General features: G+C 33.5%; 2 protein-coding genes across 3 annotated transcripts in view; both read left to right on the top strand.

Annotated features, from left to right (window-relative positions):
- LOC129757038 (pikachurin) overlaps positions 1-14,520 on the top strand; it is an 865,561-nt gene that overhangs the window by 481,973 nt on the left and 369,068 nt on the right. The window lies entirely within an intron of this gene.
- LOC129757039 (estradiol 17-beta-dehydrogenase 11-like) lies at positions 810-11,361 on the top strand. Its single transcript, XM_055754140.1, has 5 exons — positions 810-1,489; positions 9,271-9,343; positions 10,321-10,504; positions 10,579-10,701; positions 10,768-11,361. The coding sequence occupies exons 1-5, from the start codon at positions 932-934 to the stop codon at positions 10,865-10,867; spliced, it is 1,038 nt and encodes a 345-aa protein (XP_055610115.1). The 5' UTR covers positions 810-931; the 3' UTR covers positions 10,868-11,361.

The raw sequence follows: 14,520 nt of genomic DNA on the forward strand, positions 1-14,520 counted from the left end.
AATCGCAGATTTAAATATTTTTTTGTCGAAAAAAACTGAATATATTTCGGCAACCCTGCTTATACTGGCTACGATATATGTCTACAGGAATCAGGTGTCCTCACACTTCAGACACTTGACTAGGTTAACTAGGTTAAGTTAATTTTTTTTGAATTTATCTAATATAAACAAAAATTGAAATCCGAAAATTGTGTAAAAAATCAGTTCTAAAAATTTTTTACCAGTTTTGAAAGAAATTTTAAAGTAATATTAAATTATCCCAGGTTAAAATGTCCCTCCCACTTCTAAAGAAGCGAATGATATGAAACGTGTTCGATGATTACGCGACAACAAGATGAAAATTCAAGCGGCATCAATTAGCCGTCTGCACCTTTTCCTATTAGTCAACCCGCCAATAACCATAAAACGTTATGGCGAAAAATCAAACTCATAAACTTATGGATATTAACTCCTTTCACTTGGTGCCAACAGGGTTGATATACACTGAAAACTGCAACAAAGTTGCAACCGACCTCATTTGCGAGCAGCATATTATATTTTTTCGACTAAGGTACCAGCTTTGGGATGAGGGAAAGAGGTTTTATTCACAAAGTCTAGTACCCAATGCCGGTAGGTTTTTAGAACGTACAGGCGCGTGTTCATCAACAACGGCAAGTTTGAGGGAAACCTGTTTTCCTACACCTTTCGATTGCAGTACTAGATCTCGGTTGTAGTGCCTTCAGTTTCATTTCGCGAAAAACTATTCATGAACTACAAGAGGGCAAGAACAAGTACGCTTGGCGCCAAACTTAGCAAGCCCACCGAGTTCAGTTGAGTTTGAATCGCGCACCGTTTCAGTTCAGTTGATCAATCGCCGTGACCAACTCCTTAAGTTGGTTCTTGAATCAAACTTCATAACCAAATCCGGATTTTGACAGTTTAAAATTTCAAAATGATTGATAATGCTTACTTAAGCTATTCGGAGGGCAAATACGAGGCGGCTCCTCAGAGGCGATCAAAGAAACCATCACTTGCAAAACGTCTTAAAGTTACCCTGTTCATAGTGATACCAAAGGTAGTCTACGTGCTGTTGGCATGTCTTGTTGTGATCATGTGGGAATTCATTCAGCTGCTGTTGCCCAAGAAGAAGAAAAGTGTCAAGGGTCAAGTTGCACTGGTAACCGGGGGAGGAAATGGCTTGGGAAGGGCTCTGTGTATGAGATTGGCCAAGGAGGGATGTTCGGTGGCCGTTTGTGATATCGATTTGCCAAATGCCGAGAAGACCGCAAAAGATATATGGGAAAGCTATGGAGTGAAGGCGAAAGCTTTCCGAGCAGATGTTGGCGATGAAAGCTCGATCGCTGAGCTTAGGAAAAACATCGAAGCGACGCTTGGCCCGGTGGATATTCTTGTCAACAATGCTGGTCTGCTGGCTTTCCTTTCCCTATCGCAGGGAAGTACGGAAGATGTTAAGCGAATTTTCGACGTCAATTTGATGTCACATATCTGGGTAAGTTCTTCCATTCAACTAAGGCGATACATTGAGACCATACAGTTTAGGAGATCAGGAACAATTAAAAAGCTTATTCAATGATTTTAATGTCTGTAATTTAAATAACTTCAAAGAACTTGTATTGCAACGATATTTTCAAAAATCTTATGTCAATCGTGAAATTTCAAGACTTATCAAATTAAAAATCAAAAATCAAAATAGAAAAAATGTGACTCGATTTAAATTAAATGATAAATTAATTCCTAACAAAAACATAAGTGACAAAATAACTTTAACTGAAATAGAAGTCAATGGAACCCTGGAAGAAGAGCCCAATGAAGTTTCTTAACCCTAGTCTGCTCTTGAGTGACAATATGACACTATTGGAAGTTATACTTTTAACTTTACTCGGGTGAATCCAAATAATACAATTTATTCGGGAACCCTCAATGAATTCCTTAAATCTTTAATTTTGCATCATTGCGTTTTTTTTATGGACGCACCCTGAAATCCCAAGTAAAAATACTCCCTAATCAGACCATGAGTATCAATTTGACACTCCTAGCTTAACACCGCTAATCTCTCTTGTTTCTCAATCGAATTTTTTCAAAATTTTTTTGTTTTGGAAGCCTCGTAATGTAACTCAAATATGTTTCTCAGGAAATATTCAACACTTTAACACTTTTTCAAATTTTTGTAAAGTATTGCAGCGCTTATGTTATAACACCACGATATGAAATTTGCTTTCTGGTTTATTGTTGAAATCTTGTGTTAATATTTATGTAATCAAAATCCAGTGCAAAGCTAAATTTATGAACAAAATAATCTAAAAAAAATTGCAAATTGACAAAAAGTTAGTAAGACAGCAACCTTTGGAAATTCGTCAAAAATTCTGTGTTTCGTATTTTGACAATCTAATATTGCAAAAATGTGCCAAATTACATCAATTTTCCAGTCCTCATTTCTAAATTTATCTAGTGTGACTTATACAATTATGACGGTTCATTGATTGAGGAGTACGGTTTTTACAATACTTTTTTACATTTTTTCGTGGTCTTGATATAAAAAAAATCAAAAAAAAATAATAATATACTTTTGTGCAACGTATAGCTTCTCACTTCAGCTTTCTTGGACACAAATTTTTTTGTGCCTTACATCGCTGATTTACAATCTTTTATCCGAAACATGTTTTTTTCAGATTTTTTCTTAGGCTTTATATAACAGAAAACTGAGAAGTTGTATGTGAACACGCATCGAGAAAAATATTTAAGTAACATGACGAGGTTTCCAAAACAAATCGGTTGAGAAACAAAAAAGAAACATTGGATTTAGTCAGGAGTGTCAAATTGAATCTAGGGACTGTATCGACCACTTTGAAACAGCTTAAAAGATTGTCACCTTACGTTACTTTATTTAAAAAAAAAATCAATAATAACAATGAAATATTATTCCTAACAATTTATAAAAGTAATTTCTGTTTTTGTTATTGTGATAATTTTTTTCATCACAAATTCACTAGACTCAGCAATTTTTTTATTGAAATCGGAAGATTTTTTTATCTCGATCGATCGATCGATCGATGTTATGTTAACGTATATTATTTCAATGTAATAAAAATTTAAACAAACATTGTAGAGCAAAAACTTATATTAACCATTCCCTGTTAGTAACCATGTAACGCTTATTAAAAATCAATTTAAGGGGGAAAACTCACGAATCATCATTTTTATACAAAACTTTCAGCAGTAACCATACAAGTTTGTCATATAAAACCGTATGGACTGAAGTTTGAAAGAATTAAGTTATCATAAATAGAACTGATCTTTTTTATTTAAAAAGAAATATCAAAGGATGTTGCTTCAGAATTGAAGCAAAAAACTAAAACGTACGAATAATCAAAGGCTTCATGTAATAAACTCTCATATCTTTCCATGTCGAAAATTTGAGATAAACTCGTACCGAATTCCAAATCAGATTTTCCTTTATGTCAATATTATTCCAAGGAGTAAATCAAAATGGAAGATCATCGCAGTTTCAAAAAAAAATAAATTACTTGTAAATTACTGATCTAACAATATCCATTAGACTTCATTTAACCACCATTATTGTTTGATTGAACGTATGCAAATCTGAAAAAGTTTGAATATTTTTTGTATTTTTTGGAATCGAATTTTGAAATCTTTTTATATCTGAATAGAATTCCAACAGAAGCCAAAACAATAAAACAGTATCAAAAGTATCAGTAACAAAATCATTTAATAAATATTCGACTTTATTTGAAAATTTCAAAGCAGTTTGTCAAATAGATTTTTTTAATCATTCATAAACGTTCCAAATATGAAAAAAACTAAATTTTAAATTTTTATTCCATTTTTTGGAGATTCGCCACATTTTCAAGGCAATGATTAGCTCTCAATTAATTAAATTAATCCTTCTAGTTCAGAAAGGTATATTTCTATTGAAAATGATTCATGATCAGTGCTGAGCGTGATATGACTAATGATTATTCAATAAAAGGGAATTATGGCTGATAACAAAGTCGTTAAAGGTTGATTTTATCTCTAAATTTTGTTTTCTTCTTTTTATGTCTTGAACTATGTAGCTTAAGCATTCCGGGCCTGCCCAGTTTTTCAATGGAAATTTGTAGACAAGACCAGTCCAGCCCGGATATTGCAGGAAGCTCTCCGGATTTTGCCCGGTTTAATTCACACTTGAAAATTTTTACGAAAATCTTCAATTCAGTTTTGATTTTTGATTTCAAAAATTATTTTTGTAAGGTTTTTCAGCCTAATAAACCAAAATTTCATCCGAATACTTAAAACACGATTGAAACACTGCCAAGCCCGGATTAATAGTGAATAGTATCACTCTAACGTAAATCATGGGGGCCCCCTAACGTAAATATTGCAGAATTTTTCTGCATTCTGCCCTCATGGCTAAGCGAAAAAGATTTTAGAATATTGAATCCGATGCATTTTTTTGACAATATTGGGTTAAACATTGAACAGTGTTTAAAGTCGCCACTTTCTCTTATCCTTTAGCTTGAAATTCGAATTTAGAGGTTGATTGGCTTTTTAATAAAATACATGTGAGTGTTTTCTTGTCGACCGGTTGCGAAATCACGACATTACAAAAGAAACATGCATTATTTGTTTATATGCTCGACTCCTTCGCTTGACTTTCACACAAAAATTGCATAGCAAGTGTCAATTGACTGCCCCTCAAAACACCCTTTTGCGATGTTTTCCATTCAAATCCGATGTTCAATAAAGTCAATAACTTGAAAATAGTGAACGAGCAATAAAGACGAATGCTTATGACCTGTGACCCGTAACACGAAAATATTGCGAAAACAGTAAACAATAAATATGGCATCCTCTTTATCGAGCTGTAATCCAAACTTGACACCTGAAATCAATTACCTGGGCTGTAAAACTACCGTGTGCCGATTTCCATTACAATTCTATGCATAACCAAGACAATATCGCAAAAATACTGTACAAATAATAATAAAATTCCTTTAGCCGACCCCCTCAATTTGAAACTTAGAATCGATTGCTCGTCCCTCAAAGCAGTCATGCATTAAATTTGATAAATGGAATCGATTGCTCATTCCTCAAAATATTCATATGCAAATTTGCATCACAATCTAATCTATAATAAGGTTAATATCGCAAAAACATTAAACAGTTCATAAGGACGACCCCATTGACCGACCCCTGTCTCTCAATTTGATACCTTAAATCGATTGCTCGTCCTTCAAACCACTTCTAAGCAAATTTTATTCACAATCCGAAGAAAAATAACGTGAATAGTCAGAACAGAACGGATCATCCGAGAATTTTAGCCGCAGCCCGTGTTGTAGAGGATAGCCTTCAAGTCTTCTAAGCCAACGGGCATGAGATCGAATCCTGGTCACGACAGACATAGGACACTTTTTGTGGGTTGGAGGTTTTAGCATTTGTAAGCTGCTAGCCATCATATCCTCGAAAGTTGTACGCTTAGAGTTAAGTGAAAAAGGGATCTCTTCGAGGAAATACCAAGTTTCATTGAGATCCTGTGTGTGTTTGTGTTCGTTTTCAATCTTACAACATTTTTCATCATTCATCATCAGCATTCATTAATTTTGGGTCAAGGGTCGGCCGAAAGGGTCGTCCAAATTAACTATTCACTATTTTTGGGATATTGACGTTATTATACATCGGATTGAGATGAAAATTTGGACACGAGAGTTTTCAGGGAAGTGCAATTGATTTCAGGTGTCAAATTTTTGTCCAGGGGTCTACAAAGAGGTTGTCTTGAATTTTTCTCTGTTTTTAGCGATATTTACGTTATTATGCAATTGCACAGTGGAGATTTTCGAGCTTCCTGATAAAATGATTCAAGTGCATATTAAATCAAGTCATAGAAATATTCCTCATAATTCATTTAAAAAAAAGTTTAGGTATGTATAAACATTTGAAAAATAGCTTCACTGGCTACAAGCTCACAGTGGTTCAATCCCCCATAAAGCTAGACTACCAATTTTTTATGTTGGGATCGAATCACCAATATTCAAGGAACATTATGATGTAGGGTAAGTGTTCCTAATTTGGCATGTGTACCTAATGTTAACATACTGTTCGATTTTGCCTGTTTTTGACGTTATTTTTCACCTATCAGAATTATCAAAAAAAAAAAAAAATGACAATGTAAAGAATCATGTGAACTTTCATTTTACAAACTAATTAGTTTTCTAACTCATAGGATTTTTCGGATTGTTTCAAAGTTTATCCAAGTTGAATGGATTTGTTAGCAAATTTCTTAAAAAACACCTGTTTAGAAATAGAAGATTAAAGCTGAATTTGTCAACCGATTTTTTTGAAATTTTCCGTCGGATTGTTTTTTATCATGATTGAGGTAATAAGTATGTTAGAGCCATGTTTTTTTTCGTGTAAAATCTAAAAAAAGTATATGTTCACAATTAGGAACACTATTTTCAAAATGTTCCTAATTATGGACATAGTCAAAGTTTTCCAAACTATATCAACGTCACAAAAAGGGAATTTTAAATAAATTTGATTGATTGAATTTTGCTTTAACATAATTTCCAACGATCTGTTAAAATAAACTGTTTTGAGCTAATAAAACATGTTTTTTTTACTTCAGTAAATCTCAAAGCTGAAAATGTTGAAAAAATATTTTCGCCAGGTTGTAAGGAACGCACCCTTCGCGACAGAGAAGGAAGCCATCAAGTTACACAGAGCTTCTTAACGAGAACAAAATCGAAAGGAAAAATTAATAAAAAAAAACTCAATAAAATACATTGTATACCGTCTTTTGAGGCATCATGCAACACCTTTCAACTTCAATGGCTTCTTAAAATCTAATGTCCACTGATAATCCTACCGTTTGTACATCAAAAGTTTTAAGGTTAATGGGACATCAAATTAACGTGGTCAGAAAAATAATTGGTTCCACCAGTTATTTTTAAATTTACAAAACATGCGATCTTCACACTATTAAGAAATAGGGGTATCCAAGTTGCAAAAACCTTTGATTTTAATGAAAAATCAAACAAAAAAGCTTGAATAGTTAAAGTTTTTGACATATTTGTGATGTCATTACGCATAAAGCACGATCTACAGTTATTTTTGATTTTGTTCAAATTAAAGTTTATATTTTTTCTGTCAAAGATTTTTTTTAAAGAAAGCATAAGGGTGCTGCTATATTTAGGGATAAAAAATACAACAAAAATTTTACATCATATTCTAGCATATGGAAACACGATTTAAACTGTGAATCATTGTTTTGCATGTCAATGCACTTTAGCCCAGACTAGTAACGGGCTTTAAAAAATATTTATTTTAAAAAATTAAATGATTGTCCGAAAAATATTCATACACTAACAGTGTTGATGTAGGATATAAGTTCCATATAAAGTTTGTAGGTAATATCACTAAATCAATCCGTCACATTGTGTAAAGTTTTTACGGCATCAAAAAATGTAAAAATTTCGATGTTTCGAATTTTCTATGAGAATCAAAAACTTCATTAATCTCTCTCACGATGTTAGAAACTATGGCATCATCGTTTTGTTATCATTAAATGATAATTTTATTACATTAAATTAAAATAAAAGTTAAATAAGTGTTGTGGTACACAAATGTTGCATCGAATCATGCTGTTGCATTATGCTTTGTATGACTGTACTTATTTGTATCCATTACAAGGAATTTTCTACTATTGAAATATAATAAATTTATCCATTGGAAAAGTAAAAGTTTGAATTTTAATAAGCTCAACATCCACTGCTTTCTTCAAAACAAGCGTAAAGGAATATTGTGTAGGATTTAAATAGTCCTTATTTCTCCATTCACATCCCAAAAACATTGTAAAATTTAGAAAAAGGTGAGTTTTGAGATTTTTCTCATTAAGGTATTAAATAAACAGACCCATTTACAAAATCAGGAACAAATAGTGTTATATTGGGTACCCTGATACACATGTGTTAAACATTAGGAACATTCTTATGTTAACATTAGGAACACCCTTATGTTAACATTAGGAACAATTAGTGCCAAATTAGAAACACCGACACGCTTTATAAAACACGAAATTTTTCGAAAATAAAGGCTTGAAATGATTATTTCAAACCAAAACAGAGTTCAGAAAAATATTTGGAACTTAGTAACCAAAAAATTGTATACCTAAGTATTAAAGATTCGGCGCAACAATATTAAATCTAAAAACCTCTGACAAAATATAGCTCAATTAGGCTCATTTACCCTAATTAGATATTTTATAGGACCATTTTTACAACTTCATGGAACAAGCATGAACGACAACTTGAACACAAGAATTAAAAATAGAATTTTTTTTCTCATCGCAAAACAACTAAAAAAAGTATGTCAATCTTTAAAAATTTATAAATATCTTTACCTTAGAGGTGATATATTAAAATCTATGCCACAGTTTGGAGATGAAAACCGTCCTTAATATCATGAACTAATAAAGTTCCGCTTGATTAGGACCCAAGATTTGGTGATAATTTTTTTTTCGATTTACTCTATTAAATTTTCTAAAGCAAAAATAAATCTTGCGCTGCTGATCGCCGTGGTAAATTATATACCGTTGGATAGGTGGAAACCTCATCCAAACCATATCTTGAAATCAGCTGCTAGTTTTTGCTATATTTTGAAAACGATGTCTCTGAATAGAACGCTGTTTGGTTCAAAAATGGAATTTTAAGAGTTTTTATTCAGAGCAAATTAAGAAATATTTGCAATCATTAAACATCAGTTTTAGTATCAATACAACTAACTTAGAAGAAATTTTCTATACCTCTTTACCTATACTATATTTAACAAAAATATTCATAAATAATTGAAAAATTTTCAATTTTTCAGGATGAAGCTCAAACCCCGTTTTGAAAATTATAAAAAAAAGCAAACTTAGAAAAAAAAATTTTATTTCTAATTTTTATTTTCAACTTCCCATCTATATGCTTTTTAGATATATTTTCCTTTTTTTTATTTTGATCGCAGGCCGTGGTTTTCTCAAAGGGTCGATAATATCTACAAAAATGATATAGATTCAAAAAGACATTGAGCTCTAAAATTATTTAAACAAAGTTAAGTAATGCAAATGATTAAAAGATTTGCACGAAAAAAAAAATAAATTCAATAATCTTATGATCGAATAAAAGTTTTCGACTCAGCATCAACATAAACAGGTCCAATGTAAAATTTTAAAGAGATTTATACTAATGAGCTCTTATACATGGAAATAATAATTTTTTTTGTTACTCTTATTCACAGGCACTTCGCGAGTTTAAACCAGGAATGTATGAACGACGTCGTGGACATATCGTAGCTATCAGTTCTATTTTATGTAAGTTGTGTCTATATGGATGTATCATCAGCTTAATATTGGTTACTTTCCAAAACAAAATTTTTCAGGGTTTCCTAATATAAATTATGATTTTAATGAGAACTTTCAATCAGCGTATTTTGAGACGAGCTTCAAAAAAATGTGTTCAGGATAGCTCCCTATCTTCTGAGAAATCAAGGCACTTCAAAATTTTGTTCACTTTCGCGGATATTTCAAACTGGATACGATACTGGTTCATCCTTATTTAAGGGAGGAGCAGGGTCTAACACTTTCGAAAAATCGTTTTTTTTTTATTTTATTATTGTAAAACATTTCAAGAGCGTTGTGTCAAATTTTCAAGTCAATCGAAGCAAAATTGTAGAAATTATAGGCCTTTACCTCCTCTTATCTAATACTGCAAGAATTCAAGAGCAGAAACTTCAAACGCGTTTTTCTCGAAAACACATTTTTAAAGTCAGTGAACATCGTCATTTGAATACGACTTCACCGATTCTTTTCACTTTTCACTTTGGAAGATTTTACAGATAAAAAATGATGGATTTTTTCGTGAAAAATCGTAATTTTCACTTCAAACAGCCACAAAAATTTCATAAAATTTTTTTTAAGTTAAATAAAATCGTTTGGGTCCAGAAAAACATCTATTAAAAATATTTTGCTCTGATTTTTTGACTTCAGATTATTCTGTGCTGAGATACAGTGTCCACCGCAAATCCTGTTTTCTAAAAGGCATCCTCGAAAGTACTCGTCACCAGCTCATTTTTCAATATTTTTCTACGAAAAAATTACGAAATGTTCTATTAACAATGCTTTGTATAATGCAAAAAATTTTAACACATTTGTTTGAACGATAGCTCTAGAAAAAATTCGTGAAAATTGTGTTTTTTTTACCCGTTAGACCCTACTCCTCCCTTAAGCTATTTTCTTCCCAGCCTTATTTCCAAATTACATTTTAACTTATTCTTTTTTTTTTATTGCAGCGGTACTAACCAGTGCCCGTTCAATCAGCTACAACGTGACGAAGGCGGGCGTGAAAACCCTGATGACGTCCTTGCGTGAGGAAATAATCCTGGACGGACTCGGCGATTGCGTTTTCACCACCTGTGCCTATCCAACGGGAATTCTGTCACGAAAGGATTTCTACGACCTTATGAAATCCATGAAGTAAGATTTTCAATAATTTATGAGCGAAAGAACTTGCGATGCAACGCTATATCGAATGTATTTTAAAATTTCAGGATCAGCGTTCCATATCTCACCCCAGAACGTTGTGCCGGCTATGTGATAGACGCCATGCTCATAAACCAGATGGACGTGATTCCCGGATTTTTCCCAGCAAAACTTGCGTTCTACTTATTCCCGTGAGTAGACTAATTTGAAGAAATGTGTTAATAAATTGAGTTGAAATTTTTTATCTTATATCCCAGATTGGTTCCAGCATCCCTAGCTCGGATGGTAACCAACCAAATAGTCGGAAAGGTCCCAGAGCTGATGAAATCGCCTGCCAAAGATGCTAAGCAATCTTGAAAAAAATCAAATAGACAAAACAAAACATTATTGTAGCGATAAGTAGGAAAATACTCTGTGTTTAGTTTAATATTGTGATAGAAAAATGTAAGATGGGTGATCAAACTGAAGAATATTTTGCGAAGATTTAATATGTAAATGTCTCCAAAGCATTCCAAAGTCGAAAAATAAAAAAGATGTGATTGTATTTACAACCAATCAAACCGCTAAAAAAGAAACAAAACACTAAGTGAAACATCTTTAAGCTTCATACTTCGCTGAAAGTTTTCCATCTTTTCTGAAAATTAAAAAAAAAAAGAACTGACCTCTCACACTACGGCCTGAGTTGCGAATCAATGATTCCAAATAACTGCTTACCCAAGCTGAATTAAGCTGACCAGCTAGAAAGGTATCATTTTTTTTTTACATTAGTTTCTTCCATTTTCCGTCGGTTGATGAAAACAGATTCAATTTTGCTCAGGCCAAACTCTACTGTTCATGGCCGAACTAACTTATATCACTAAATGGAGTTCATCACTATGAGTTTAGACTTTCTTACCGGCTGATAGATTCTAACTTGGAATATTGAAAGAGTTCTGGTAGTAACTTCAAATGTTCTGAAATTATTTTTCCAAAAGGAATATCAAGAATATAATATTAATTTTTTTTAGAACTTTTCAAAAGAGTTAAAAGTTTTAAATTATTGAAGATTCCTCTGACTCAATGAATTCACAAAATTAAGAACATTTGAAAATGTAAAAAAAAAAAACACCGAGTCAGAGAAAGGGTGATAAATTATCCCATTATATCTGTTTTGTTATCATTTATATCAAACACCCACTCGAAGAAAATGTTCAGAGAAGATGAAGAACGTAACGGATTGAAAAACGAAACTGGGCCTCTTAAAATTCAAGATGACACAATTTTGGCACTAACGCGTTCGTATCAATCGGATTGGATTCATCTCAGTTCAGTTCGATTCGTGTGCTGCTAAGGTCGATCTCTCGCGGTTTGGTTTTGAAAATTTTGATCGAATCCAGCCGCACTTTTCCTCAATCCTTTCTACATTAAGTAAAATCCAGCTCAAAAATGATCTGTGCTCCATATTTAACCTATCCCGAGGGATTTTACCAGGCAGCCCCCCAAAATTTACCGGAAACACTGACTTTCGATCAAATTATACAGCTTCTACCAAAACTGCTGCATTTAATGGTGCTCTGCATGATCGCTATCCTAAAAGAATTCCTCAATCTGTGGAAACCCAAGAAAAGGAAATGTATCCAGGGACAGTTGGCACTCGTGACCGGAGGAGGAAACGGATTGGGTCGGGCTCTCTGTCAAAGATTAGCTCAGGAAGGTTGCAACCTGGCGATTTGTGATATCGATATGTCAAGTGCCCAGAAAACGGCTGAAGAAATCGGCAACCGATATGCGGTCGAAGCCAAACCGTTTCGCGTGGATGTTGCTGACGAAAATTCGGTGATCATTTTGCGAAAGCAAGTTGAAGCATCGCTGGGTCCGGTCGATATATTGGTCAATAATGCGGGTCTGTTGGCGTTCATTTCGCTTGGGCAGGGAAAGTCACGGGACATTAAAAGAGTGATAGACGTCAATTTGATGTCACATTTTTGGGTAAGTATTGTGATTAAGAAGTGTTATCGTAAAGCCTCTAGGCATATTATGGAACTCAGTGTAAATTATTTTTTCATCACACAATTTGTGAATCTGAATTCGATATGAAATACCTGATTCCCAAGCAACCAAAAGTCTCGTTAAAATGGTCGAACACAGCTTAATCAGCATAATCAATGTGCTGAAGTTCGTTTTATTCAGCCCAAAATTTAAGTTCTTATTGAAACTTTGAAGTTCCATTACAGATTTGAACGGCCTTCTATTCAGCCCACAAGTAAACGTTTAATCAGCAAAAACAAAAAATAATTCTCCTCTCCTCTCTTACTTTGGTCACGGTCACCACTAGCCCATGTGGTGCTGCCGGTTCCTCGGCTTCCATCTTTATTCCTCCCATCACCTCCCCCAATTGATCTTACTTAATTACTTTGTTTTTTAACTTTGTTCGATTCATGCCAGCACGCACGCCAGTTCTGCTTCACAATCATTTGATTCGCTTACTAAAGCAATCAAACAACCTAATGGAAAAAATTAGTCCTGGTACCAGATTTGAAACCGATCCTCCGAGATGATAGCCAAACACGCTGCCACGACGCCACGCCTAGATGTTGCCTTGCCGGCAGCTAAAATTCGAAGTGGTTATAAGCTTCCTAGAATATCAGCAAGGGCAGCCAGCGGCCAGCGGCAAAGACGCATGTTGATTATTACTAAGAAACATTACGAAACGGCATATAAATCAATCATCGGTTTAAATTATATCGGTTTGAAAAAAAAAAAATGGAATGAAATTCCATGTTTGTAACTGTTAAGCTTGAATTATTCAAATTCTTGAGTTTATCTTGATATTTAATTAATGAATTGCTTCAACTGACTTTCTATGTGTGATAAATTCGTGGTAAGTAATTACAGTTGGACGAAATTTTATAAAGTCATTTGCGAGTTAGCTTTAAGTTGTTCTGAGTTTAAGTTTCAAAATAAATTATACATTTCAACAATTTCCAAGCTCCAAAAAATGATTTATTTATTATATGCCCTTTTGTGATGTTCGTTCACATTTCATATTCATGAAATGGCGGACATGTCTCAAAAAAGGCTAGTTTAAGGAACTTCATGGAACTTGAAGTTCACAGGAGGCTATTTGAGAACTAATTTGTAACTTTTATACTGTGTGGATGCGATTTACATGTCACAAAAAAGGCTATTTGAGAAACTTCTTGGAACATGAAGTTCACAGAAGGCTAATTGAGACCTAATTTGTAACTTTAATACTGTGTGGATGCGATTGACATATCACAAAAAAGGCTATTTGAGGAACTTTTTGGAACTTCAAGTCCATAGAAGGCTATTTGAGGAACCTTTTGTAACTTTCATGTTCACATTCGAGAAAATTCGGTACCAATTCCCTTTGGAACCTTTGTTCAGCGAAATTCGAACTTTGGAGGCACGAGTTTAAGTAGATATGAGACTTTTGGTTGCTTGGGTTGTATGTGTAGTGTTAGACTGAGTCGATTTAGGGTCATTTTTGAATTCCTCAAACCCTGGGGTCTGAAAAGCTTGGTTTTGGTTCATAACTCATCCATTATTTTTTGCAGAATTTTCAAGTAACGTTTTGATACATGAGTGAACTTTAACGTTTAGGTTTGTACGGAAATAATTTATATTTTTTTGTACTGAAAAATCAACATCATTTATGTTTGTTCTGTGAAATCGGTGGTTTCTGTGCCAATTTGTAAATTTTCCAAAAAAAAATTTCTACTGAACAACTTTGTTGAAGACAGGAACTTTGTTTCTTATTAGGAAAAAAAGTTATTAGCTGTCAGGGGTATTTATGTTTTTTGGCTTTGAAAATGAATAAATTCAATTTACATCACTGCTATGTGCCTAACGATGTATTGCATGACTACTTTTCATACAATATTTAGCGAGGCGAGTGATGTCAATTGAATTTATTGTTTTTCAATGCTTCAAGGCATACCCCTGTTCAACAGCTCAGAACTTTTTCTGCCTGATATGATACGAAGTTACGGTCTTCAAAAAGTTGTTCT

Source organism: Uranotaenia lowii, chromosome 3, assembly GCF_029784155.1.
Source record: "Uranotaenia lowii strain MFRU-FL chromosome 3, ASM2978415v1, whole genome shotgun sequence".
Taxonomy (NCBI): Eukaryota; Metazoa; Arthropoda; class Insecta; order Diptera; family Culicidae; genus Uranotaenia; species Uranotaenia lowii.